Below are 23,934 nucleotides of genomic sequence, written 5' to 3' on the forward strand. Positions count from 1 at the left end.
TTGGGTTAGAAACTGGCTGGGTAGTTGGGCCCAAAGAGTCGTGGTGAATGGAGTTAAATCCAGTTGGAGGCCGGTCACTAGTGGAGTCCCCCAGGGCTCAGTACTGGGGCCAGTCCTCTTTAATATCTTTATCGATGAGCTGGATGAGGGCGTCCAGTGCACCCTCAGTAAGTTTGCAGGTGACACCAAGTTAGGTGCGTGTGTCGACCTGCTCGAGGGCAGGAAGGCTCTGCAGGAGGATCTGGATAGGATGAGGCCAACTGTATGAAGTTCAACAAGGCCAAGTGCCGGGTCCTGCACCTGGGACACAACAACCCCAAGTAGCACTACAGGCTGGGAGATGAGTGGTTGGAAAGCTGCCTGGCAGAGAAGGACCTGGGAGTGTTGGTTGATAGTCAACTGAATATGAGCCAGCAGTGTGCTCAGGTGGCCAAGAAGGCCAACAGCATCCTGGCTTGCATAAGAAGCAGTGTGGCCAGCAGGTCTAGGGAAGTGATTGTGCCCCTGTACTCGGCTCTGGTGAGGCCGCACCTTGAGTACTGTGTTCAGTTTTGGGCCCCTCACTACAAGAAGGACATGGAGGTGCTCGAGAGAGTCCAGAGAAGGGCGATCAAGCTGGTGAGGGGTCTGGAGAACAAGTCTTACTTGTTACAGGAGCAGCTGAGGGAGCTGGGATTGTTCAGCCTGGAGAAGAGGAGGCTCAGGGGCGACCTTATCGCACTCTACAGATATCTTAAAGGAGGCTGTAGCGAGGTGGGGGTTGGTATATTCTCCCACGTGCCTGGTGACAGGACGAGGGGGAATGGGCTAAAGTTGCGCCAGGGGAGGTTTAGGTTGGATATTAGGAAGAACTTCTTTACTGAAAGGGTTGTTAGACATTGGAATAGGCTGCCCAGGGAAGTGGTTGAGTCACCATCCCTGGAGGTCTTTGAAAGACGTTTAGATGTAGAGCTTAGTGATACAGTTTAGTGGAGGACTTCTTAGTGTTAGGTCAGAGGTTGGACTAGGTGATCTTGGAGGTCTCTTCCAACCTAGATGATTCTGTGATTCTGTGAAATTAGCTATTATTCCCAGGGTGTACTAGTAACCAGTACAACTGAGATTAACCAGTTCTTACTATTTCCTCAACATCTTCACAAGCATTTTTAAATGAAGTTTAAATTGTTTTTAAAAGAAGTCTATATGTGCCTGAAGGTCATATTAACCTTCTCAAAACCAATACTTTTTTAAACTTTTCAGAATTGAAAGTATTTTAATATAGCATGATTAATTCTAAGACTTCCACATGGGAGATAAGATAGTGTAGTTTACATGAGATGGCTGGTCCATGGAGAAGAAGCTGAGTAAAGGTGAAGCCAGGGATAGAAGAATGGGGGCTTGTTTAATCACATTAATGATTTCTAAATAAAACAATCATTATTATTAAAGCCAGGAATGGAAGAATGGGAGCTTGCTTAATCGCATTAAAATAGATGTTGCTGAGTGTCTTTGCTTACTACTGTGCAAATTAACCGAAACAAGGAGTCACGGGGCCCCTCACAGAGGATGTTTCCTGACAAAAATGGGGGACCTGTCTCAAAAACCAGCTGAGACCGACCTTGTGGTTTGGGCAAGAGCCAAGGAGCAGCTGAGTCTGGTGGGGGGTCAACTAGTGGTGATGAAGAAAAGTTATCAGCCTTCATCCCCATGACCCTCCGACAACCACCACCAGAAGGCACTGTGCAAGTACCAACGGGAGGAGTTTATGGAAATGACTTCTTGGAGCTAATTTTAATACAAAGCGGGGATAGGTTATGCATATATATAGGTGTATTGGGAAACATCATGCATATGTAACTCTTTACTGCATGTAACCAAAGCAAGTTGCCACGTTAGGGTGTGCATGCCTTTGGGAGCTATCCCACATGCGCCCAGCGCTGAAATAAACCATATACCTACTTTATAACTCATTTGCTTTGAATTGTAGAGTTCTTCCATGAATCAAAGGCACATAAAAGTTAGAAACTCCAAACCAAGTTCCTAGTTCCATTCCAGAAAAAAATGGATGGAATTTAGTCTAGGAGAATGCCTGTAATTGTTTGGATTCTTTGCTTTCTCTCTTTTGCATCAAGAGATTTTGAGTTACTTGTTTATTTGTATTGGGTTTATGTGGTAAGGTTCTGGTAGCAGGAGGTTGCAGGTGTTGCCTCCGTGAGAAGAGTCCAGAAGCTGCCCCATGTCAGATCAGAGCCAGCTCCAAAAGGAACCCACCACTAGCCAAAGTTGAGCCAGTGAGCAATGCTGTTTGCACCTCTGTGAGAGCAGATTTAAGAAAGGGAAATGGCACTGTGCAACAGCAGCTAGGAGAGAGGAGTGAGAAACTCTAGAGAAACAACCCTGCAGTCACCAAGCAGGGCAGGAGGTGCTGCAGATGTTGGAGCAGAAGTTCCCCTGCAGCCCATGGGTCCCACATGGAGCAGATCTCCACGCTGCAGCCCGTGGAGGAGCCCCTGGTGGAGCAGGTGGATGTGGCCTGGAGGAGGCTGCGACCCATGGAGAGCCCCCGCAGAAGCACACCCCAGGCCATAGTTGCAGCCTGTGGAGAAGAGCCCCCACACAGGCAGGGAATCTGGGGGGAGCTGTGGCCCATGGGGGAACTCATGCCGGAGCAGTTTGCTCCTGAATGATGGACCCTGTGGTGTGGACGCATACGGGAGCAGCTCTTGAAGAGCTGCTGCCTGTGGGAAGCCTCCGCAGGATTAGTTCATGAAGGACAGCATCCTGTGGGAGGAATTGCATGCTGGAACAGGGGCAGAGAGTGACCACAAAGGAGCAGCACAGATGAAGTGTTATGGACTGACTGTAACCACCATTTCCCAACATCAGACAGGGATGTAGAAGAGGGCAGATGGAAGGAAGGCGTTTTTAGTTTGCTTTTAGTTCTCACTGCTGTAGCCTGTTATGAACAGGCAATAAATTACATTAATCTCCCTTATGTTGAGTCTGTTTTGCCCATGACAGTAATTGGTGAGCAGTTTCCCTCTCCTTATCTCAATCCATGAGCTTTTTTTTCCATTGATTTTTTTTTCATTCCCTCATTCTGTTGAGGAGGAGTGAGAGAGCAGCAAGATGGTGTTTAGCTGCCCATCAGTTAAATCACCACATTATTACATTAGCACCCAGTTAATTCATTTTTCTTCCCTTTTTCCTTCAGCGTGTTACTTCACATACAAAAGAATTGGGAACAAAACAAAGATTCCGGTCTTGCTTCTGTTAAAGTTAGTGATATTCAAAGAGAGAGACTTGGACTGTATTGTACTGTAATCCAAACATCACATAATTGCTGTGGCTGTTTTTACCCATTGGTAAACTGAAAATGGTGAAATGAAAAAAGTCAGTATCAGCCAAATTCATACAACTTCGATCTCATGCTATCACAACTCCAAACACTATTATTCTAGTTGTCAGTAGCTTTGATTTATACTAAAAATAGAGATGGAGTTTCATACATTTGCTTTCTATGACCTGTCATAAAATTCAGCTTTGATGAAAATATCAAAACTACCTTATGCAAGTCATTCTCTTCCCTTGACATGCCAGAGAAATAGCTATTTTTGTTTCATAGTTTGCTCAATAAAGTCATGTCAAGCGTTGTACACTATATGAAGTTTGGTAAGATGTATGAAAATGTATACTATGCAGGCACTTTGTATTCCACTCACTTACAGTTTCTTGCCACCTGTCCTTGCAGTGGCACAAAATTTGAACATGAATTTCTACTGGGGGCCTTTTTTGCAGGTGGGAACCTTGGATATGATGGAACAGGCATAAGCTTAATCTGTTCTAAAGCCTTGAAATATCAGTAATGCCAGACTATTATCAAGGGAATGAGTTACCAACGTTTTAGAGCTTCTCACCACTTCAGTATATGTAATTGAGTATTTTAATCATGTTGTTATTAAAGAATGAAATATATTTTGTGCGTATTAGCTAAGGAAGAGAATAAAGCTGGTTTTAGACAGCTCTGAATGTGGCTCTTTACATCATATTCTCCCCTCTAAGAAAGCATGTGTCTTAAATTATTTTATTTTATGCGTATGACCCCTTTTGTTTTCCAGAGGAAAGAGCTCTTACTATACTATCCCATGTAACATGAACACAGGCAAAATAACAGAATTTATTCTTTTACAGTCAAATCTTTTCTTCCAGCAATTGGTGACTATCCACAATTGTCTGCCTTATGGAACTAAGTTGGTGGGCTGGGAGACAGAGAGAATGTCCCTGCTGGTGCCAGAAGACATCACTTATCTTAAAGGGACAACTTTCTCAGGATATCACCCAGGCTACCAGTCTCATTCTCCAGATCCTCCTTCCCTTTCTTAAGCTACTTACTAAATCACCGTTTCTTCAACAGGAAGCCCAAGAAACCTCTGTTAACTCTGAATATAGGATTGTTCATATTGAGAGTATTTATTGTGACCAAACAATTCATAGGTTTCCTTTAAAAGGCTTTTTGGGAACAAATGGACTCCACATGATTACAAGTAAAATCATATATTGTTTTGGAAAGAACACTGAATAAGGGCACATGCGAAATTCAAACAGTCTTTTAAATAGGTTTCTCTCAAAATGTATCATTAGTTTTGTTCAGCTTTTCTAGTTTGTAAACAACTATTTAAGCAGTGAAAATATATTTTAGCCTACCTTTAAAAAGGGATGTCTCCAGTATTAATTAGTAGTAATACTAAAATCATATGCAAGACAAAAATATTAGGATCTAGCATGCTTGTCCTTGTAACAAGTTCTATTCCAAAATTATATTACATGTATTAATTTCAACTTCGTAAATGTTGCATAATCTCAAATTTTTGAGTAGTCAGCGATAAAAAAACAATTAAGAAACCAGACAAACCTTTCTGTATTGTGAATGCCATTCATTTCAAACATTACTTGCTAGTAAAGTGCTGTTACAAGCAAAGTGAAATTGTTAGTGTCTCTCGAAAGCAGGTGACATTTTAGTAATATTCAAATCGTATTTGTTTTTGGCAAACAGTTAAAAGCTTTGACATGTTTGTTTAACCACCCAAAATTAATTCAGTATAAATAATATTGGTTTCCAATAATTCTATGCTAAAAGGCACATACTAATGTTCCAGTAGTTCATTCAAGTGAGCTTTTGCATGTAGAGGTTTAATTGTGCTTTTAAATAGTTACTGATTCAGTATGACCTTGAAAGTGACATTTGTGCATGTCTAAAATACCTTCTCACAAATGAATCTCACACTCTGAAGGTGTAATTTTGTTAAGATTATATATATCTATATAACTATGCTTATTGATCTCTATAGATCTACATAGATATACACATATACATATATTCATACATACATACACAAAAGAATACCTTCTGGAACAGCAGCAAAAAATGCAGTCTATACTTTTTGAATTGGCTTCATAATATAAAGTTTTATAATAGTCAATGCAATTTTCAGATACAAATTGTCTTGGGATTTGTGAGATCCAAGGGATCATAGGTGATATTGCATGTGTCCCATATTATTCTCTTTCCTTACAGGCTGTTTCAAGCTCACTTCACTTCCAGAAGAGATGATTGGCAAATTATTTTCCATGTGATACTGAATAAGATGACTCACACTATCAAATATATGGTCTTTGGTTCTCACCTAATGAAAGAAGCAAAAGAATTTAAGGTTATATTGTGCTTGTAAGTAGTTGGACATGAGCCTAGCCCATTGAAGTCAAAAAAACATTTAAGCTACTGAATTCAATGGAGCAGGATCATTAGGCTATAGCAGTAATTCAGACTTATCCTTTGACTTACCATTAACTGACGTGAAAATTGGAGGACCAAGTTAAAGGAAACAAAACCTTTTTTTTTTCTTCCTCCACAGAAGAGAGATATTTTTCCCTAAATCCTACTAAGAATTTTGTTTTCTGATTTACTGTCTCCTCTGAGAAACGTCACTCAAGAGCGCTCTTCTAGTCCTGAGCAGAAGCAGGTAGAATATAAAAGACATCAAACCTCCTCTACCTTTTCTGTATCCAGAAGCATGTTAGTAAATCAACTTCATTATTTAACATTAGGGCTATTTTTCCGGAAATTTAATAATGAATCAAAGGATATATTAAGTTTGTACACTAATTATCAGCACCTGGACTAACAATTATATTTAAGCACCTCACTTCTATTTCCACGGTGCTTAGGTGCTTGTAAGTTCTTGAATTGAACTTTTAAACCTACTTTAGTCACTGGCTCAATTTAAATTAACCTGAAGGGAATCAGATCAGTTCCACGTCCAGAAATGCACCCATGCATTCTGACTGAAATACCTCAGCAGCCTTGAAATTTCCATGTATGAAATGTTCATACCTTGCCCTCAGGATCCACCAAGAGAAGATGCTTTGCTTGCCCTCCCTGAAGCCCACTGAGGACGTACTGCCCAGGTGATGTTGCGCTCTCTCGCACCAAAAAATCCCCATCGTTGACTAAGAGGCTCTCTGCTGCTTTCCTGTTTAATTTGCCATGGTAACAATCTTCATTCTTTAGCTGTTTTTTTATTTGTGGCAGAACACAGGCACCAGCTGTGTTGCTTGTGGCACTCTGCTGAACAGCTTCTGGTAACTCTGAAATGAAAGGGAACATACTGGATACTTCACCTAGAACTTCACCCTAAAAGGAAGTAAGAGGATATTTCTGTAGCTTTTAAAAATTCAAATAATTCAGTCTTGAAGCTGTGATCAGGCCAACCATACAGCCTGTAATAATACACATACATGAATGCTCACAACCCTCCAGAGCATTAGGTAATGTTATCATAAGATCTCCTCCCATACCTTAGATGGGTAAACCTTGGGTTGCTAGGCAACAGGGATTGGAAAAAATTTTTTTTCTGATGCTCTCATGCTTTGGTTTTGTATTTCTTTGGTTTTATTAAAAAGTCAAATCTTCCCCATAAAAACCAAGACTGCTGTTGTTTTTAGCCTTTAAGATCTAGTTTTTCCTTCTTCCTTAACAAGCTCTGAAGAGATTGTCACGGCTCATTGGGAGAGTTGTGTTGAGTGGCTCCAGCTATGTGCAGGAATGTCAGACAACATGGCCAGTGTAGCCAGAAGGGAAGGATTACAGCATGATGCATCTGCTGTGAAAAAACGAACAATTACTGAATGTACTAACAAAACTGGGTGGTTTGGGATATAGCCAGTCAGACTGCAAATGATTCACAGGCAGGATTTTTCTGAGGAAAATAAGAGGATACCACTTCTTCAATGAAATTGTGCAACATAAGGCTCCTCAGGATATAGCCAGTTCCTTTTAGAGCGTAATACAGCCCTGGGTTGGAAATGTCTCAGTGGTCACAGATTTCCTTTGCTGTAGATAGATCTGTCCAGTCCTTAGCCCACTGTTTTGTACGGAGCCAACTCTGACAGAGAAAACACTCAGTGGGAAACCATAAAAGGTAAAAGCTCTTTCAAAAAGTGTTTTCAATAATAAGAAAAATCAGTAGCAACGGTATAGTCACCTAATGGATATCCACCACTTGGAATCTTTAAATCAAGACTTAATCGGACATATATTTAATAGATACTGCTGATCAAACAATTTGATTTAGAAGTTATTGGATGAGATTCAATGGTCACTTATGCAAGAATTGAGATCAAGTGTTCATAACAATCCCATATTGACCTTGCATGCTATTGCCTGGGAAACAAAAGAATCTGAGGTCATTTCCAGATTACAACAGGTGAGATAAGCACAGAGGGGAGCCCTCTCCCTTAAAGCACAGTGCAGTCCTAAGCTTCCATAATATCTTAAATACTTGCTTATTACCACCTGTGGAATATGTGACACTATTTGTTGTCATCAAGCAACTACAGATGATGAAAGGTTATTCTACATGCTCACGCTCGCTGTCAGCACTTTTCATCTTTGCCTTGAATTTAAGAAGCGAAAAAAGAAGAAAAAAACAGGAAGGACCCTTTCCACACACAAACTCTGTATTTCTTATGGGAAAACCAAAAGCTTTCTCTTTGCCCATGGCTGACAAGTCCCCTCTTTTCAAAGCATAGAAAGATACCATATAGCAACAAGCACCTACTTCCATGATGCAGTGGGCTCCCGTGGCCATGTGCTGCTGCTGTACCACGGGCTGTACAGGCTGCAGACTGCAGGGCCTGTGTGTTGATGTAACACGGATCATCAAAAAGATCTGTTTTGTAGGCAGGCTTCAATAATGTCGCATCTCTCTTTGTCTTCTGTGATCTTTCACCACAATGACCTGCAATTAATAAACAGTATGCATAGATTTAAAAAAAAAAACTCAAAATAACTGCAAAAGCTGAAATATGAATACTGTTGTTCTTGTATATCCTATTAAAATCACTCAGAAGGGAAACAGAAATTGGCAGATGAACTGTTCTTTTCTTTCCTTTTTTCCCCCCTTATGGCTACAAGGCACAAGGTACGCTATTCAGAATCAGTTAAAATGATGTTTTCAAAAATGTTCCACACTGGTTCAGTTCTGCTTCAATTAATGTCAGCAGTAAAACCCCCACTGATTGAAAAGAAATTAATACATACGACTCTACAGAGACACAAGCTGTAAGCATTGTTTGTTGCAAAACCCCTTCCTTCCCCTCTGCACCACAAGCTTCGTGGGAAGCTGAACAATTCTCTCTCTTGCTGTTCTGGTGGAGCATGGAGATGGAGGAGGTTGGTGCTTTGCGGCTCTGTCTACAGAGCCAGAGCCACATCTGTCAGGTTAGGATCCAAGCCTAGGAAGAGACTAACAGAATATCCCCTGCAGTGTATGAAAATAATGCCGCTTCAGCTAGCCAAATACACACATACTTTTGCTCTTTAGCAAACATTTTAGTCATAGATCTATTCATTCATTCATTATTTGTTCACCCTCTCTTTGTAGAAACCATTTGATTTTTCCTTTCCTTAAATCAGAAATAACACAAGAAATTGCAGTATCCCCTGTAGACAGTGTAATTGATCTCCTTATAATAGTGGAGGTGGGAATTCAAAAAAGGATGTCATTTTGCAGTGAGAGAGATGAGCTGAGGAAACATGCTTAGGGCATTAGCTGTGGCAGGCAAAGTCCAGAAAGGGATGTAGGGTGGTAATCCCTTGGGGACCCAGAGAGCAGATTTTGCTAAAGCAGGATTGGGGGCACAAAGCTCCCCAAGGGAAGGGAAGGACACGGTTAAACGCAGAAGCCAGTGACACTGGAATCAAGGCCACAGACTCCACTGGAACAGCAACCCAACGCTGACAGCTGGGTCTCCTAGTGTATTTGTAGGGGGAAGGGGTATTTTCAGAGACTGTTAAAGCAAAGAAATATCCTCCTTCTTCAAAGAGTGGGAAAGAATAAAACAACAAAGAGCTACTGTACAGTATCATGACAAGTAAAATGAGTAAGTCTGCCAGAAGACATGAAGACAGATTAGTGCCCTTTTGAAAAGCTGTAAGGCTTTGTTGTCCGCCCTTCATCTAGGAAACCAGAAATGACCCACTAAGCAGGACACTTTTCACCATTGTATGGAAAGCAAAGGCACAGCCCTTCCAGTCAGGTTGCCTTGGTTACTTTTTGCATACACAAGTGAAGGAAAATAGAGTACATACCCACAGTTTTGTTTTCTTCTGGGCAATTTTCATATATATTGATGAATGTTGGGCTGCCTGTCTGCACAAAAATCATAAAAAGAGTCACATACAATAGTCCCTTGGAAACCTCCGATAACTTCATAACATCCATGTACTAGTTAACTGTGATCCAGTTAACAAATCTTCACAAAAAAATCCCATCTCCTCAATATTTCATGCTGATACTTTCTCCAGGATATCACATCTGGACATACTCAACCCCCACTGAGACTGTTAATTGCCCAGTAATGTATCTACGGCTTAATGTACCTAAATCCTATGCCCTAACTGCCAGTCCTGTGCAGATGCACCAGGTGTGGGTTTCAGCAGCTGAACTGAGCCCCAATTCTTTAATGGACAACTCATTTTTTCACTGTCATTTCTACAGATGTTATCATGAAGGTGAACTCTGACGCCAGGTCTGATTGAGCTGGAGGCACTTTTTTTTTTTTTAATCAAAGTCACAAAAGTAACAGTTTCAAGGGAGATAGTTTTGAAGTCATAAACTGAAATATGATGATGACGTATAAAGAACATGCAGCAGGAACAGATTAACTCCTAGGTAAAGTTCATATTTCCTTATAACTGTTCCTTGCAATAAAAAAACAAGGAAGAAGAACTACAGACATCATGGTAAAACAGTCACCAAGAATCCCTAAAAGAACTGAAGGGAACTAAGAAGAAAAAGTTAACACCCCATGGAAAGAAGACAATTGCAATTACATGTTGCAGGGTAGTTTCTTGCAACCCTGGAGAGCTTTGAATGCAAACTCAGGATAGAGCCACATACCATTTAGAGAATTGTTTGGGGGCCAGGGATGGAGTCTACCAGACCCACAGCAGACGTGGACTATGGTTTAAATTAACATACTCGAAAATTGATGGAGTGGTTGCTGCCAGAGACAAACCACCACTGGGAGAAGCAACTTCTGAAGTGGCACCAACTTGCTGCCGGCAGGCATGGCTGAGTGTACACCCCCTTAGCAAAGTGATAGTGCCTGCCTGCTTCCCTGAATGAGGAAATGACGGTGTTTCCTGATTTATTTATTTTTTAATTTGTGACTATCCCAGGCAAAAGCCATGGATATTTGCATTTTTGCTGTCCTTGAAAGCTGTGGCTAATTTGACAGAATCTCTTCAAACATTCCAAATGTAATTAATGTTGCATATACATTGCAATCAGTTAATGTTGCATGTATAGATTGTAGAACATAATGGACAAGATGAAATACTTATCAGATCACAGAATTTGGAGCCAGGAAGTCCCAGATTTTATAAATGTTCTGTTAGATAAGCTATTCAAGTCTGTATCTATTTCCTTCTCACAACTAAAAAGTGAACAAGGGAATCCTTGGTCTCCTAAAAGTACTCTAAAGACAAACCAGTTAATCTTCAGAAAGTGCTTTGGGATTTAATTATGTACTAAGCATCATTAAATCTTGCCTAAAAAACCTTTCCCAGGATAATCAGGACCTGGTTCTGATGTTAACACCATGCTTTATACCACAATAACACTTTATTATTCATTCCCATAATAGGTAGTGAATAGTTATTCCAGAAGATGATGTACTTACTGAGCAAGGCTGCTTTCTGCACTGTATAAGACAGCAAGCCCTTTGGCCTGTTTGCACTTTCATTCGCATGTCTAATACTCCACCAGTGGGAGGCTCTTTCCCTGGAATTTCATTGTAATATTCATGATCTTCCCTCTCCTGTAAATTCCCAGCTGATCCATTAGTATTCGCTGCCTCACTGAAAAAATATGGGAAAAAAAAGAAACTAATGTTACCAACTGCTTTCTAATGCAGGCAAACATCCCAAGTGTTTGTGCATCACACGATATACAGATTAGCCATACAGAGGCTATAAAGGGGTTTGGGTCTAAACTTTTAGAGTTGTTTATTTTTCCAGGTACGTCTCTCCAGATTAAAAATGGAGTCACCATAGTTCAGGCTGCCATGAGATGATCTTAGCACCAGACAGCCCAGATCCCTGAGATGCCAATGTGTTGTTCATTAAGGTATCCAAATTGTTGACCATAAAATTGATTCCTCTGGCTTCTCATCTCACCTGTATAAATCTAGGGATTGGGGGACGGGAGAGAGACATGACTTACAAAAGAAAATTAAAACCTCATGCATTTAGGCATGACACTGTTTTAGAAAAATCAAACATTGCTACAAAAAAAAAAGTTTTCCCAAGTGGAATGCACTCTGATTTTAATAATCAGAATCAATACAACTATTCTGTTTCTGCTTGAAGAAAACACTGAATGACATGAAGGATGGTGGCCGAAGTTTTTCTTGAGCTAAAACAGAATGATGATAGCTTAAATGTACAGCTGATACACTGCAAAATAACTAGGCGCTTCCTGTACTGTCTCCGGTCCCGAAATAAAAAGCTCATCTCAAATCTTACTTCTCTGTTTAACAAGAATATAATTGGATAAAAGGCCTCGAGCAGGAAAGAGATAAAGTTCAAGTAGCTGATTATGTGATATGCAGTGCAAGTATTTGATTATGTGATTCATAGTAGTTTGGAGGTGGGTGACTCATTCACACAGCAATATCCGAGTTCTCTGTCTGAGGACCACTCTCCAAGAATGGCTGTGGTTTTGGCTCAAGGAGGGAATTTAATTAGCATCTTCCATTTCTCCTTTCTGCAATTTACTTGTGGCATAACCTAGCAGACTTTCATAGCACAGACTCTTCCTCTGGCTATTGTCTCCAGTGTAAACAGACTAGTATTAGCAGTTGAATGGCTAGAAACACTATATAATGAGATAAATATAACCTGAAGGTGGTACCACTGTCATGGAATAAAACCAGTTTTGTTCCATTGTGTCAGGTGCTGTAGCAGTGACACCACCTGCACACTGACTCCAGGGTTTCAGGAAGCAGCTAAGCAGCTTTACAGGTTTACCTGCTTGTGGGAGGTAGCAAGGGATCCAATTCAGCATCACTAAAGAAAAGCCTGAGAAAAATAGACATGGCTAACCTGTGAGGATAGCCATAAGTCAAAGCAAGAATTGTGTGTCCAGTGCAATGGGAAAAGGGTAGTTGAAATGGGGAATTGCAGTCTGAAATTTAATGTAGGTCCTGTAATTTGAACAATGTGCAGAGGACAGGACTGCATACTTTAAAATGCCAAATAGTGGCTGGGCTTATTTCAGTAGGTGATGCTGATTCAAGTCATACCAGGTGGAACTGCAGGCCCCTGCCAGGACACAAGCAGAACAGCACAAAGGTGAACTACAACTGCTTTTTTCCCCCACCACATAATTTCCACAGCTGCAGTGAATTTAAACTTGGCATGGCTCGGGACTGAGCTCAGTGTGTGTTCATCATATTTATACAGCAGAACTTCTCCACTTCATTTACTCTGCCCTTGCTTGGGCAGAATAATTTGAACATTTGCTCAATTTACTTGCATCATTTAAAATAAGGCTGTTCCAGCTAAGAAACAATACAGCTGAATTCTATCTTGTTATGCACCTGTACAAATGTCACTGGAATCAGTGGCATTTACTGGAATAAGCTAATTTTCATCTATTATACTCTGTACATGCAGCATATATTACAATTAGCATATGTCCAGAATGCATATCCAAAGCATCTTATATATGGAGTATACTGTTTTCTTGAAAAGTAGTAAGAGAAGAAAATTGCCAGTGAAGTGACTGAGAATATACTGACCTTTCATTAGAAGTAACCAGGCTGGAGGGATTCTTCAGGTACTGCTTAAACCGGAGCTCAAAAGCCTGCCCTATGGTGTTTATTACTTCCTGTGCCATCCTGTTGGGACATTCCAGTATGTGGCATGCTGCAAAGAGACACCTTGCTTTAATTAGGTAAATGCACTTTATACCAGAAAATAGAGCCAAGCTGTAATGCTTACAGCAGAAAAGCTGAGCGTGAAATTATGCATCTGGATAACTTTAGGACATTATGTGCTAAGGAAGTTGCACTGGGGGTATTTTAATCATAATACCAACTTATACCTCAATAAAAGAAACTCTCCGTTTATGGTTTCTTCATGGAGTGCTCCTGCACCTTCCTCCCCAAGCAAGGCAGAGCCCTGATTTTTGGCTGCCTGGGGAAGAATCCTGCCCCAGCGCAGGGCCAGCACCTGGCACAGGTGTATCCTGTGTATCTGACCCATGGATCCTCACTTAATTGCACAAAGAGTATGACATCTAAAGCCACAGTCTGCATACCATCACTCCCATCCATACATGGAAGATGGAAACTGTATAGACTATTGGGCTATTCAGTAGTTCTGATTTTAAAACTCAAGCAATTCCTTGGTACAGATAAAGCAATTGTAAAAACATGCATAACAATCTGGAAATTGTTTCCATACCTCTCTGATTAACGGGATCTTTTGCTACGTATGCAACATAGTCTGTCGTATCCTTTAGGAAAGAAGAACACAAATATTTTAAAATTATCATCATGGACAGTAGGATTGTTCAGCTACCGCCATAACAAAGCAACTGAGTGTACACAGAGAGATTTTCAGCTTTCAAAAAATACTTCATTCAGGAAAAATTAGAGGTTCTAGCAAAGGGGGCTAAGGATTAGTGATACACTGGTGGATATTGACACAGTCATTGTGCAGGAATGTTTTTCTTGTAATAAATGCAGTAGACCATTTTGCATTCTTTGGGTTTCCAATAAACTGTGTTTTCAGTTCCAAACTCTGCAACAGAAGAAACTCAGCTGGTGCCTCATCAGCAGACAATACTGCTCTCTTCTGCTGCTCCCACAAAGCTCAAAGCCTCTCCTGTGGAAAGCATCAGAGCTGCGTGACTTCCAGTCACATCTTTTAGCTGGAACAGTCCTTATCAATATCTATGGAATATTAAAAAGTGCAAAAATAATGCAAAGGGCAAGTTAGAATTTTCCCAATCTGTAGCCTGAAGATTGACTTTCAAAGGCATCTTAGAGAAAAAGCTGATCTTTACAAAGTTGCAGAACACAATAGGGATCTGATCTCAATCACTGCTGCCTGATTTTAGTCTGGCTAACATCAGGTTAAATTACTCTGGACCTCAAGGCTGCCGCTGAGATCAGACAACCTCAGTATAATCAGTTGTCTGTTTCAGATTTCTTTTTCCAGCCAGCACTGAAATAATGATCACTTTTTCTTGTGAAACTGAAAAGGGAACTGGCATGGAAAAAATAAAATTTCTGGTCATATTGCAAAAGCAAAGAGTCACTTGATGATTTAGTGTTATAGTAAAAATGGAGAGGTAATGAATAACATTCTTTTAATAATTAAAGATGCATTTTGTTATTTTGGATCTTTAAGGCGGAATGGGGAAAGCGCAATTCGCAGCTTAAAGGCATGGCTCTCTTGAGGGAAGATGCAATCAGCTGGCAGGAAACAAAGGCAATTTGCAATATGCACAAGAACAATCATTTAATAATTCACAATGAATGACACAGGAGGCAGATCTCAGGGTCAGCAGATCTTGTCCTAGATCATTAAAAGAAAAAAAATCTCCAAACTTAATATCATTAAAGCAAAGAAAGCTAAATATTTCTCATGCATTTATTGAGCTCAATTTCCTTCCTTTTCCTCTCAGGTTTTTCTTAAGGCTCATAAATATTTTAGCATACACTTTCAAAATAAATTAGATCTTGAGAGCAACTGGAAAACTAAAGCAACTACAGTAGTACCTGCTATTTTTATATCTTTACAATGTTTAAGTACTTGCATGGATGGCTTTGCTTTAAAATAAAGCCCCCTCTAGAGCAGAATACTGCCATTCCGTAACAGTGAAGAGCAACACTGAACTGTGTTCAGGCCGTGAATGTGGAGACAGGTGGAGAGACATGTCCTATGGAAACCATAGCACATTTTATATGTAAGGGGAATTTCTGAAAAAAGCTCAACAAGCCACCAGGATTGCCCTGTGTGAAGTGCCACTAGATTCATAGTTCCCGCCCATACCGAGACCTCTGTTTTACACATTCTCTCAGCTGCACCACCAAGAGCAATCCCTGCAGCACATTGTTGTGCTAGCACATTCCTTGGAGGTCCTACCACTTAAGCACTGACCCAGCCCTTGTGTATCCTGTGAGATCTGATGGGATCACTATGTAGGACCGGTGCAGGATAATGATAACAATAATAGTAATAAAAACACCACCACTAAAAAAAGGTAAACAAGCCCTGTGGAATTACCCATCCAGCCCACTGCGCATAAGTCACTAAGCGTAAGTCTGAAAATGTATCCCTGAATTTTCCAAAGTGGAGATGGTACATAAAGACAAACTATTTACACAGCCAGCATCTAGGACATAGTACATACTTCAGAGGCAAGACAGATTAAGTGACTGCACACATGCTCCCTCCTCACTTCCCACCCCAGCTCCAGAAAGCTCCTGTTTTCAGGCAACTTTGGGCAAAACCTCTCAGAGGGCTTCTTACATCACCACGATGGCCCTCCAGAGAAGATCCATCAGTCACACAGGCCTGGTTCCCAGCTATTTTCCCTTGGTTGGTCCCAAATCCAGAGGGGCCGATTTGCTATTTTCCACTCAAAGCTAGGCCTGGCGTCAGCCCCCACGTTATCAAGAACATGACCCAGAGCCTTCTATATTCCCTGTTTCATAACACAAGAACAAGGAGACATTTCACAAAACTGAAGGGCAGAAAATTCAAAACTGATTAAAAAAATACTGTTTTCACAGCACATGGAGTATGAAATTTAGAACACTGGCAGGGCTAGGAACTTGCTGACATTGGAGGAGTGAATAGGTCATGTTTATGGATGACAGATTCCTCACTTACAATCATTTCCAATAAAGGATTTGGAAGAGAATAGAAAACTTCTTGCATGACATCAATGAGTTTGTAACTATAATACTAGGAGAAAACTGCATGTCTGCAAGCAAAATAATGCCATGCTTGTCTTGTAGGAGCTTTGTCTGACTTAAAATATGTTTAAAATTTACAGGCACTGGTGCTGACCACTTTTGTGACTCAGCATGGGATTACATAGAACTGATATAATTCCTATGTTTGTGTGTTCTTACACTTCGGTCCCCAGGTCTGGGGACTTCTGAGTGAACTGAGGCTCACTGATGGACAGTGAGAAAAGTAACTCTACCTAGCTATCAAACAGCCACTGAATCTCTGTTCCAAGCGTCCTTTCCCATCTCAGGCCCACTGTTTTATTGTTATCCTAGTCACGATGCAGAAGCATGGCATACTGTTAGTGCTTGTGGATAGGACAGGATGAAATAAAGTATTTGCAGGTACTTCTGTTCTGATAATAATTTCATTATACCTGCGGAAGTATATCTTATAAATCAATACTTACTGGGTCACCTCCAGAAGCAAATGAGATGGACTGCATGTGATGGTTGGCAATAATCTGAAAAGCATGACAAAGTAGTTAAACATGCTTATGTGCCACGCATTTGGAAAACAGCAGAGCAAGCAATTAAGTTCATCACAACCCAATCTATTAATACATGGACACATCATTTGTGAATGAAGAAACTAAAAATAGGAGTATTTTTAGAGACAACCTGTTCACGCTTGGAAACATCTGATCAAACTTCCTTAAAGGGTTTTCAGAATGAATTCAGCCAACAGCTTCTAACCTGGTCTGTATAAAGCTACATGAGTCTCTGACAGGAGAAAACTGGAAACACTGGATGCTTTTACAAATTCTTGAGAAATTAATTCAGTTTAAAATGACCAAAATTTTTGTTTAAATGCATGAAGTATATAACAGTTGCATTTTTACAAACAGTAACTGACAGTAACAGTACAAATACTGATACTCTGATCACGTTCTCTCTCAGCACTAGCACCAAACTGTTATCTGGTAGAAATGTTGGTGGCCAGATCATGCATCAACTTTTCTTCATTTCAAACACTACCTCATCTCTGGAGACAAACTGCAATTTATTATAAAATCAAGTGCACAAGATTACACAAGTGGGAACACAATGAAATATGGCAGCAGTGCAGGAACGGAATAAACAGGATTTCCAACTTGCAAAGGCATAGCAAGAAAAGATCTAGAAAGAGCTTTAAGACAGTCCCCCGAACACCCCCATCTGCAGCAACAGGGCACGCGAGTGCATTTGCAAAGAGATCCGTCTGTCCGGTTTAGTCCTGTATCAAACAGGAACAGCTTAGAAGGCCATACGTTAGCTGCCAGCCCCCAGAGCTTTGTCTGGCATAGGGAAGCCCTTTGCTGCTATAGCTGAAAGGAGGGGAAGCCTCAGGCCATGGACCCTTGCTCCTCCTAGCACAGGAGAGCTCAGTGCTGCAGGAAAGTCCCAAGAGCTGCCCGATGCTCGGCCTGGCCTCGGGGCCGTGCAACAGGTCCTTAGAGTCAGTGAATCAAAACTACCTCCCCGATGCTCCCCTGCTCCAGCTTGGAAGGAAACCCGCTGCTGGCCCTGGGTGAGATCATGCTGGGAGCTGAAGCCAGCAGCTGAAGGAGGAATTAGGTGGGCAACGCGAAGCTCCCAGCTGCATCTGCCACGAAGGGTGCACGCCCCAGTCCCAGGGCAGACCCAGGCTCTCAGGAACATGCCTCAACAGAGCCCAGGGAATCTGTGTAGTGTAACTGATATATGCACATATATTACCCAGCTGTAAAATAGCTTTGAACCACTGCAAAGCCAAGCTCTGACTCATAATTTATGTCAATTTTTTCTTTCCCCTAGGATTTGTCAGAAACTCCAGTCAGGACTAGTGCCTTGTTTATTAGGCACAGTACAGACAGTGACACATGGAGAGAAACAGTTTGCCAAGTGCTTAGAGATCCCTGGGCACAAAGGACACTATCACAAACAAAAAGAGCATGTGCCATATCTTGAATTCCTCCAAAATACTCTAATTTTTAAATTCAGAGGAATCACACAGTTCAGCTTTATCAGGCATACATGGGAAGACTAGAGGGTGCTGCTTTCCACTCAAGCACCCAGCCTTTCTTACAGATATCACAAAAAGAGGAGAATATGGTAGCACAGAGAGAAGGACACTGATTTACATGTATCCTACCTGCTGTGTGTCAACATTAATCAACGTGAGGCTGTTTGTTGAAATGGTCAGCTTTATATTCATGCCAGAAAACTGAAGGTTACTTTTGCCAAGTACAGGAGACAGAAACTTAACTGGAGGCTTTGAACATAAACAAAAGAAAGAGACTGTCAACTGGGTTTGTCAGGGGCAGAAGTATATCAGAGTCAAGTAGATTTTATAGCATTTTGTTGAGAATTTAAAGGGAACAGGGATAATGTCATGATCAAACACAAGTAGACTTTCTAACAAATATCAGCTTTGAGTATGACTCATGTACATGTTTATTATGTCAATAATGTGGAAAAGTGTTAAAGAAACAAAAACCCAGGGAGCTAAATATTATAGCTGGCTCAGGAGCTCAGAATGTGTAACTTTCCCACCAAACTCCGCTTCGTTTCCTGAGGATGAAGTGTTTCGGAGTAAATCAAGACACTCTCTCATGCATTCATTTTTCAGGAGCATGTTGGTTCACCTTGAGCTCCACGGTTACACAAGGAAACCAATAACCTCCCGTGAACACTGCCCCACAGCAGCCACTTGCATTGACCCCCTCTGCATGCCAGCTATTAAATAAATGACAGGCCCATTAAACACTGCCTTTCTCATTGTGCTTATTTTTTTCAATATAAATAAAAATCGGGTATTCCTCCAGTGAAGGACCTCCCTTTCACTATTCAAAAGACCTCCTACATCTTACCTGCCAGAACCTAGGATTTGCTAAGCACTGAGCACTGCAAAGGCTGGTAGGAACAGGAGCGCTGGGCAGAGCACTAACCCTGGTGAGAAGAGGTCCAGCGCAACCTGAGCACCCAGAACAAGCAGGCTATGCATCCTGCTACAAACGCTTTTGTGTTATACCAAGCTCAGATGAATTAACATGCACTCCACCATGGGCTGAATCCTGTTGGGGAATCATGTATCAGGCTTATCAGAAGCAGATATAAAAAAATAATCATTCAGCTAAAACTGTATTTACCTTCCGCTTCTTTATCGCTCCATTTGTACCTGATACGGCTTCACACAGTCGACTTATTGCTTCCCTACAAATAGAAAAATACAGCACAAACTGTTGGATCATTTAACATGCATCAGCTGTAACAGGGCCAGCAACCTTGTGATTTATTGTTATAATTCCACTTAGAAACACTTAAATCTTCCGGAAAGCCTTTCACAGTTGTTTTTCCATTTTTATCCCTCCCAGTGTTAAAAAAGGAAAAAAAAAAAAAAAAGTATTTAATGAAACACAATAATTCAACAGCCTGCTTTGGGTTGATTCTTTTTCTTCACAAAATGTACCAGCGTCACCTAATGAAAATTATTTGTTTAAAAAAAATAAAATAAAATCAGCTAACCACAATGAAACTCCAAGGACCTCATGCCTTCAAGTCCTTTTTCTCAGTAAGGTTGGCAGGGCTCTTATTGGCAGGGAGGGCTCCTACCTGCCTTAATCCATTTTATTTAGAGCACCAGGGGTGTGCTGAGTGAGGCCAGCTGGGTGCTCTTATAGGCTTCCTGGTGTTTGGGGGTTCTCTTTAAAAAAAATAAATATTTCATCTGCACTTCAGCCAATTTCCCACACTTTTCTCTCACAGGAACATTCTTGCTTCCCAGCCTACCCTGTTTGGGAGTTATGCATGGACATTTCCCAGCACTGCCCTTGCTAGGCGTGACAGTCATTCCAGGATTTGGTACCTGGGCTGCTGATAACACATCTCTTTGCCAAACTGTGACATTCTTGGTCAAACCACTGGTTAGACATATACATGCACACAAAAAAAAGATCTTTGAGTGTTGCTGTCAACAGTTCTGTATCCCTCCATGCAGAAGGCTTTTCTCGGGGAATACTGCATAAATCTTTCCCTTTTTAAGGTGCAGGTGCATGGTTTGCTCAGCTGAAGCTGGATTTCAAGGCCACTTCTCGTAGGCAAGGGGTTTTATCATAGTGTTTTGGAAAGTCATGGTTCAGGGGAGAAGTTTGGTGCTGTAATCAGCTTCGCAACTTCTTTTCCAAATCTGAGGTCTCAGTTTCATATCTTTCCATCTCTAGCAGGTATTTCCCAAATCAGATGTCCTTTCCCAGACACACAGTCATCTCTGTGGTGCTTCTTACTTAGGAAAACAGAAGCGTAAGGCATAAAGTACCAATGGTCTGTATCAGAGACAGCTAAATTACTCAATATAACCAAGTGTCGTGCTGCATCTATTTCCCACACTTCATGAAAGCAAGTTCTGATATACAATCAGTCAGGTGACTGGTTTCCACATATAGAGCACATATAGAGCACTCAACAGTCCTGATGGAGGTTAGCATGGCAGCTGGGAAAAAAATCTTTTATTGGCAGCCATAGACTTTTCCCTGACTGACACTTACTGTTTTGAAGCCAATGGAAAAATGGTGACTGACTGGGTTGGGATGTGCTTAGCAGATTTCCTTAACTTTCCTGGACATCCTGGAGATAAGGAAAGGCCAGGTCTGCTGCAGCATGCCACGAATTCCAGGATCCAACCCGATAGCCTTATCTTGATAATCCAGCAATCGCAGGTGTTACTGGCGCAAATTTTCCATTTTCCAAATTTTCCCTTGGACGATGTCCTGGGGAGCCAGACACACTGCTAACAGCACAAAGCCACCGTGCAGGGTCTGGCCTGCAGCCCGTAACCCTTCTGGCCACCCGGGACCTGTGCCGGGGGTGTGGGGGGCATCCCTCAGCCCCATCCCGCAGCCAGCGCTTCACGCTGTACCTCCTGTATGGGCCGCCTTGGCCTGAGTTCAGACTTGGGCTTTCAAGGGTTTGGATTTCATTTAATGCTTGAGGGGAAAGGAATTAATTTGTTTAATTTTTTGCTTATTTTACTGCGTTATTACCCAACGAGCTAATTAGGAAACAAGCTAGTTAAGAAAGTCCGTCTATTTTCAGATACTGGCGGGTGTGTGGGTGGAACACGCTGCTGGGCTTTAATTCCAGAGAAAGTTTCCTTCAGAAAGGCTAAAAATTGCCAGAGACAGAGCCGGGACAGGAGGCTCCCAGCCAGGTACATCCCAAGCAGCACAGTCAGCCTGGGGCCTGTGCTGGGCCTGAGGAGCAGGGGTGGGCCGCAAGCACCCAGCATGGCGCCGCTGACCCCTGGCATCTCTGCTGGCCCCAGCATGGTGCCCCACAGATGTTGCTGAATTATGTGAGCATAAAGCACTGGAGATTGCTGATATTAAATGGAGTCTTCCTGTCAGACAAAGTCCTGAGAACCTGGAGACCTCACCAAGGGCAAAGTAACAAAAATGTAGTGAATATGTTCTGAGTGAAACCAGCAGGGAAGAAGACGAGCATTATAGTGGGCTACACAAGATGTTTCAGATTCAGTTTACAAACACAGCCTTTTTTTACCCTTTCAAAGCAAAGCATTTCCCCCTGCACAACTAAAAATATGCTTTTGAAATGAAATCCTGGCATCCCTCATTTAGCTCCTTTTTTATTTCAGTGTTACCCATAGAAAGGCCAAAGCTAAACAAAATGGGAACGGCATCCTGCAGGATGATCTTGCAGATTCCAATGATTCGTTTGGAAAATGAGAGCTCATCTTCTCATTCAATATTAAAGGAAATTAAAATTAGAGCCAAGACATTAAGGCTACCTGGAGCCTTCAAGTCTAGCTCTACCTAGAAAGAAAACCAGATACCGAAAAAATTGGAAAAACAGGGAAGTCTTCTATTTTGGTGACAAATGAGTTCCTGCATGCTTCAAGCAGCCTGTGCGGAAAAAGTAGTTGCAGGCAAAGCTGTCCACAGCGGATTCCATTCTGCTACAAGCACATCTTGTCACTGCCCACTTCACCCTGCTCTGAAGCAATTGTCCAGCAAACAGGAACAAAAACATAGGCAACTCATTTCTACTTAATAGTTTCTATTTCCTCTCTTTAGTAGGGGAAGTCATCTTCTCACAGCTATTCCTTCCTATGTATCTCTGGATGGTTTTCCAGATGATCTAACAAACCTCAAATATTATTTTAAAGATGTGAGGAGCAGCCATTTGATAACACCTTGCTGCTATAACTGAACACCTCTACATTTCAGTCACTCCTATGGGGCAGGCAGACCTGACCTGGAAACTGCACACTAGGAAGAAAAGAAACTCTGGAAATAACCGTGATAAACTGAAATAGGATTTTCTGTATCTGTGCCTTCTTCCTGTAAACCTGCTATTAACTCCTTCGTACAGCTGTTCGTTTTCAGTCACTTGCTTGGGCAAGTCTCTGCTTTCAGATCTGCCAGACGGCATAGACCTGTGTAGGCCTTGTAGTTAATCTTGTTCTCAGATGAATGTGCAGCTTCATGCGTTCAGGCATTTGCTTGTCCATTTTACACTTGCCATTCCAGTCATGTTGTTATTCCAGTCATGTTGCTGCTTTTCATTTCTCTCCTCCTTGTCACTCATCCCAAAGCAAAGCACTTTGGGTTTGTTTGTTTGTTTTTCTTTTAAATCACACTGAATTAGATAACTCCACTGCCATACTCTGTGGCAATTCCTCTTGACCCTGGGAGCCACAGAATGAAATCAGGAGAGCTGTGAGGAATTTAAATCGTTCTTCTCGGCTTAGGCTAAGAAAACCTTGCTCCTCGACACCTCAGGCATCTCTTGCCATGTGAAGTGGCATCACTGTCTGTCAGTCTTGTGGTGCCCGTGCAGAAACCATAAACCAACCACTGGTAATTTGCACGGAAAGTTTTTGCTTTCCATAACAAAAGGGAGAGATTTGGGTCAGCTCCTGAGCAAGCAGCCATGGTCAGCTCCACAGCTCCGGGGCTGGGCTGGACCAGCACCACAACCCCTTACAGCCAGTGGGTGCTGCAGAAGCCGAGGACAGAGGGGACTTGTGGTTGCTCGCCCAGGCCCAAGGGCTCTGTGGCCCTTGTCACCCCCATTTTTGGCACCCGTAACCTTTAAATCAGCTCAGCTGTACAGTCAAATCCAGACTTCTTCTCTGGGCCTGCACCTCTGGAATAAGCCCCACCACAGATGCTCCTTCGAGTGTGCGTGCAGGAGGGGAAGCACAGCGCTGACAGAGAGACGCTTTGTTGATTATTTCCCCAAATGAGAGCAAAAGAAGAGCGAGGGGCTGATGTAAGCAAGTAAGCATGCTGCTGAAGATTTGCTTTTAAGCATCAAGGGCTCTGCCTACACTATCTAACAGAAGGGGATTGTGTGTCTCAACAAAGTTGAAATTAATCTCCC

The 23,934-nt window shown here is 41.8% G+C and overlaps 1 protein-coding gene across 3 annotated transcripts in view; it reads right to left on the reverse strand.

Annotated features, from left to right (window-relative positions):
* Window positions 1-4,425: 4,425 nt before the first annotated feature.
* SHC4 (SHC adaptor protein 4) overlaps window positions 4,426-23,934 on the reverse strand; it is a 32,391-nt gene continuing 12,882 nt past the window's right edge. Inside the window, exons 3-12 of one of the 3 annotated variants that reach the window (XM_013177560.3) lie at window positions 19,683-19,746; window positions 18,686-18,805; window positions 16,983-17,036; window positions 14,012-14,063; window positions 13,345-13,471; window positions 11,224-11,401; window positions 9,629-9,689; window positions 8,097-8,276; window positions 6,371-6,624; window positions 4,426-5,663 (exon numbers count right to left, since the gene is read on the reverse strand). In XM_013177560.3, the coding sequence (XP_013033014.2) occupies window positions 5,508-5,663; window positions 6,371-6,624; window positions 8,097-8,276; window positions 9,629-9,689; window positions 11,224-11,401; window positions 13,345-13,471; window positions 14,012-14,063; window positions 16,983-17,036; window positions 18,686-18,805; window positions 19,683-19,746 (1,246 nt within the window). In that variant the 3' untranslated portion in view covers window positions 4,426-5,507. The remainder of the gene's footprint in view (window positions 5,664-6,370; window positions 6,625-8,096; window positions 8,277-9,628; window positions 9,690-11,223; window positions 11,402-13,344; window positions 13,472-14,011; window positions 14,064-16,982; window positions 17,037-18,685; window positions 18,806-19,682; window positions 19,747-23,934) is intronic. The other 2 variants (XM_048052324.2, XM_048052325.2) reach the window with 2 other exon arrangements.

The sequence above is a fragment of the Anser cygnoides genome, chromosome 11, assembly GCF_040182565.1.
Source record: "Anser cygnoides isolate HZ-2024a breed goose chromosome 11, Taihu_goose_T2T_genome, whole genome shotgun sequence".
In the NCBI taxonomy this organism is placed as follows: Eukaryota; Metazoa; Chordata; class Aves; order Anseriformes; family Anatidae; genus Anser; species Anser cygnoides.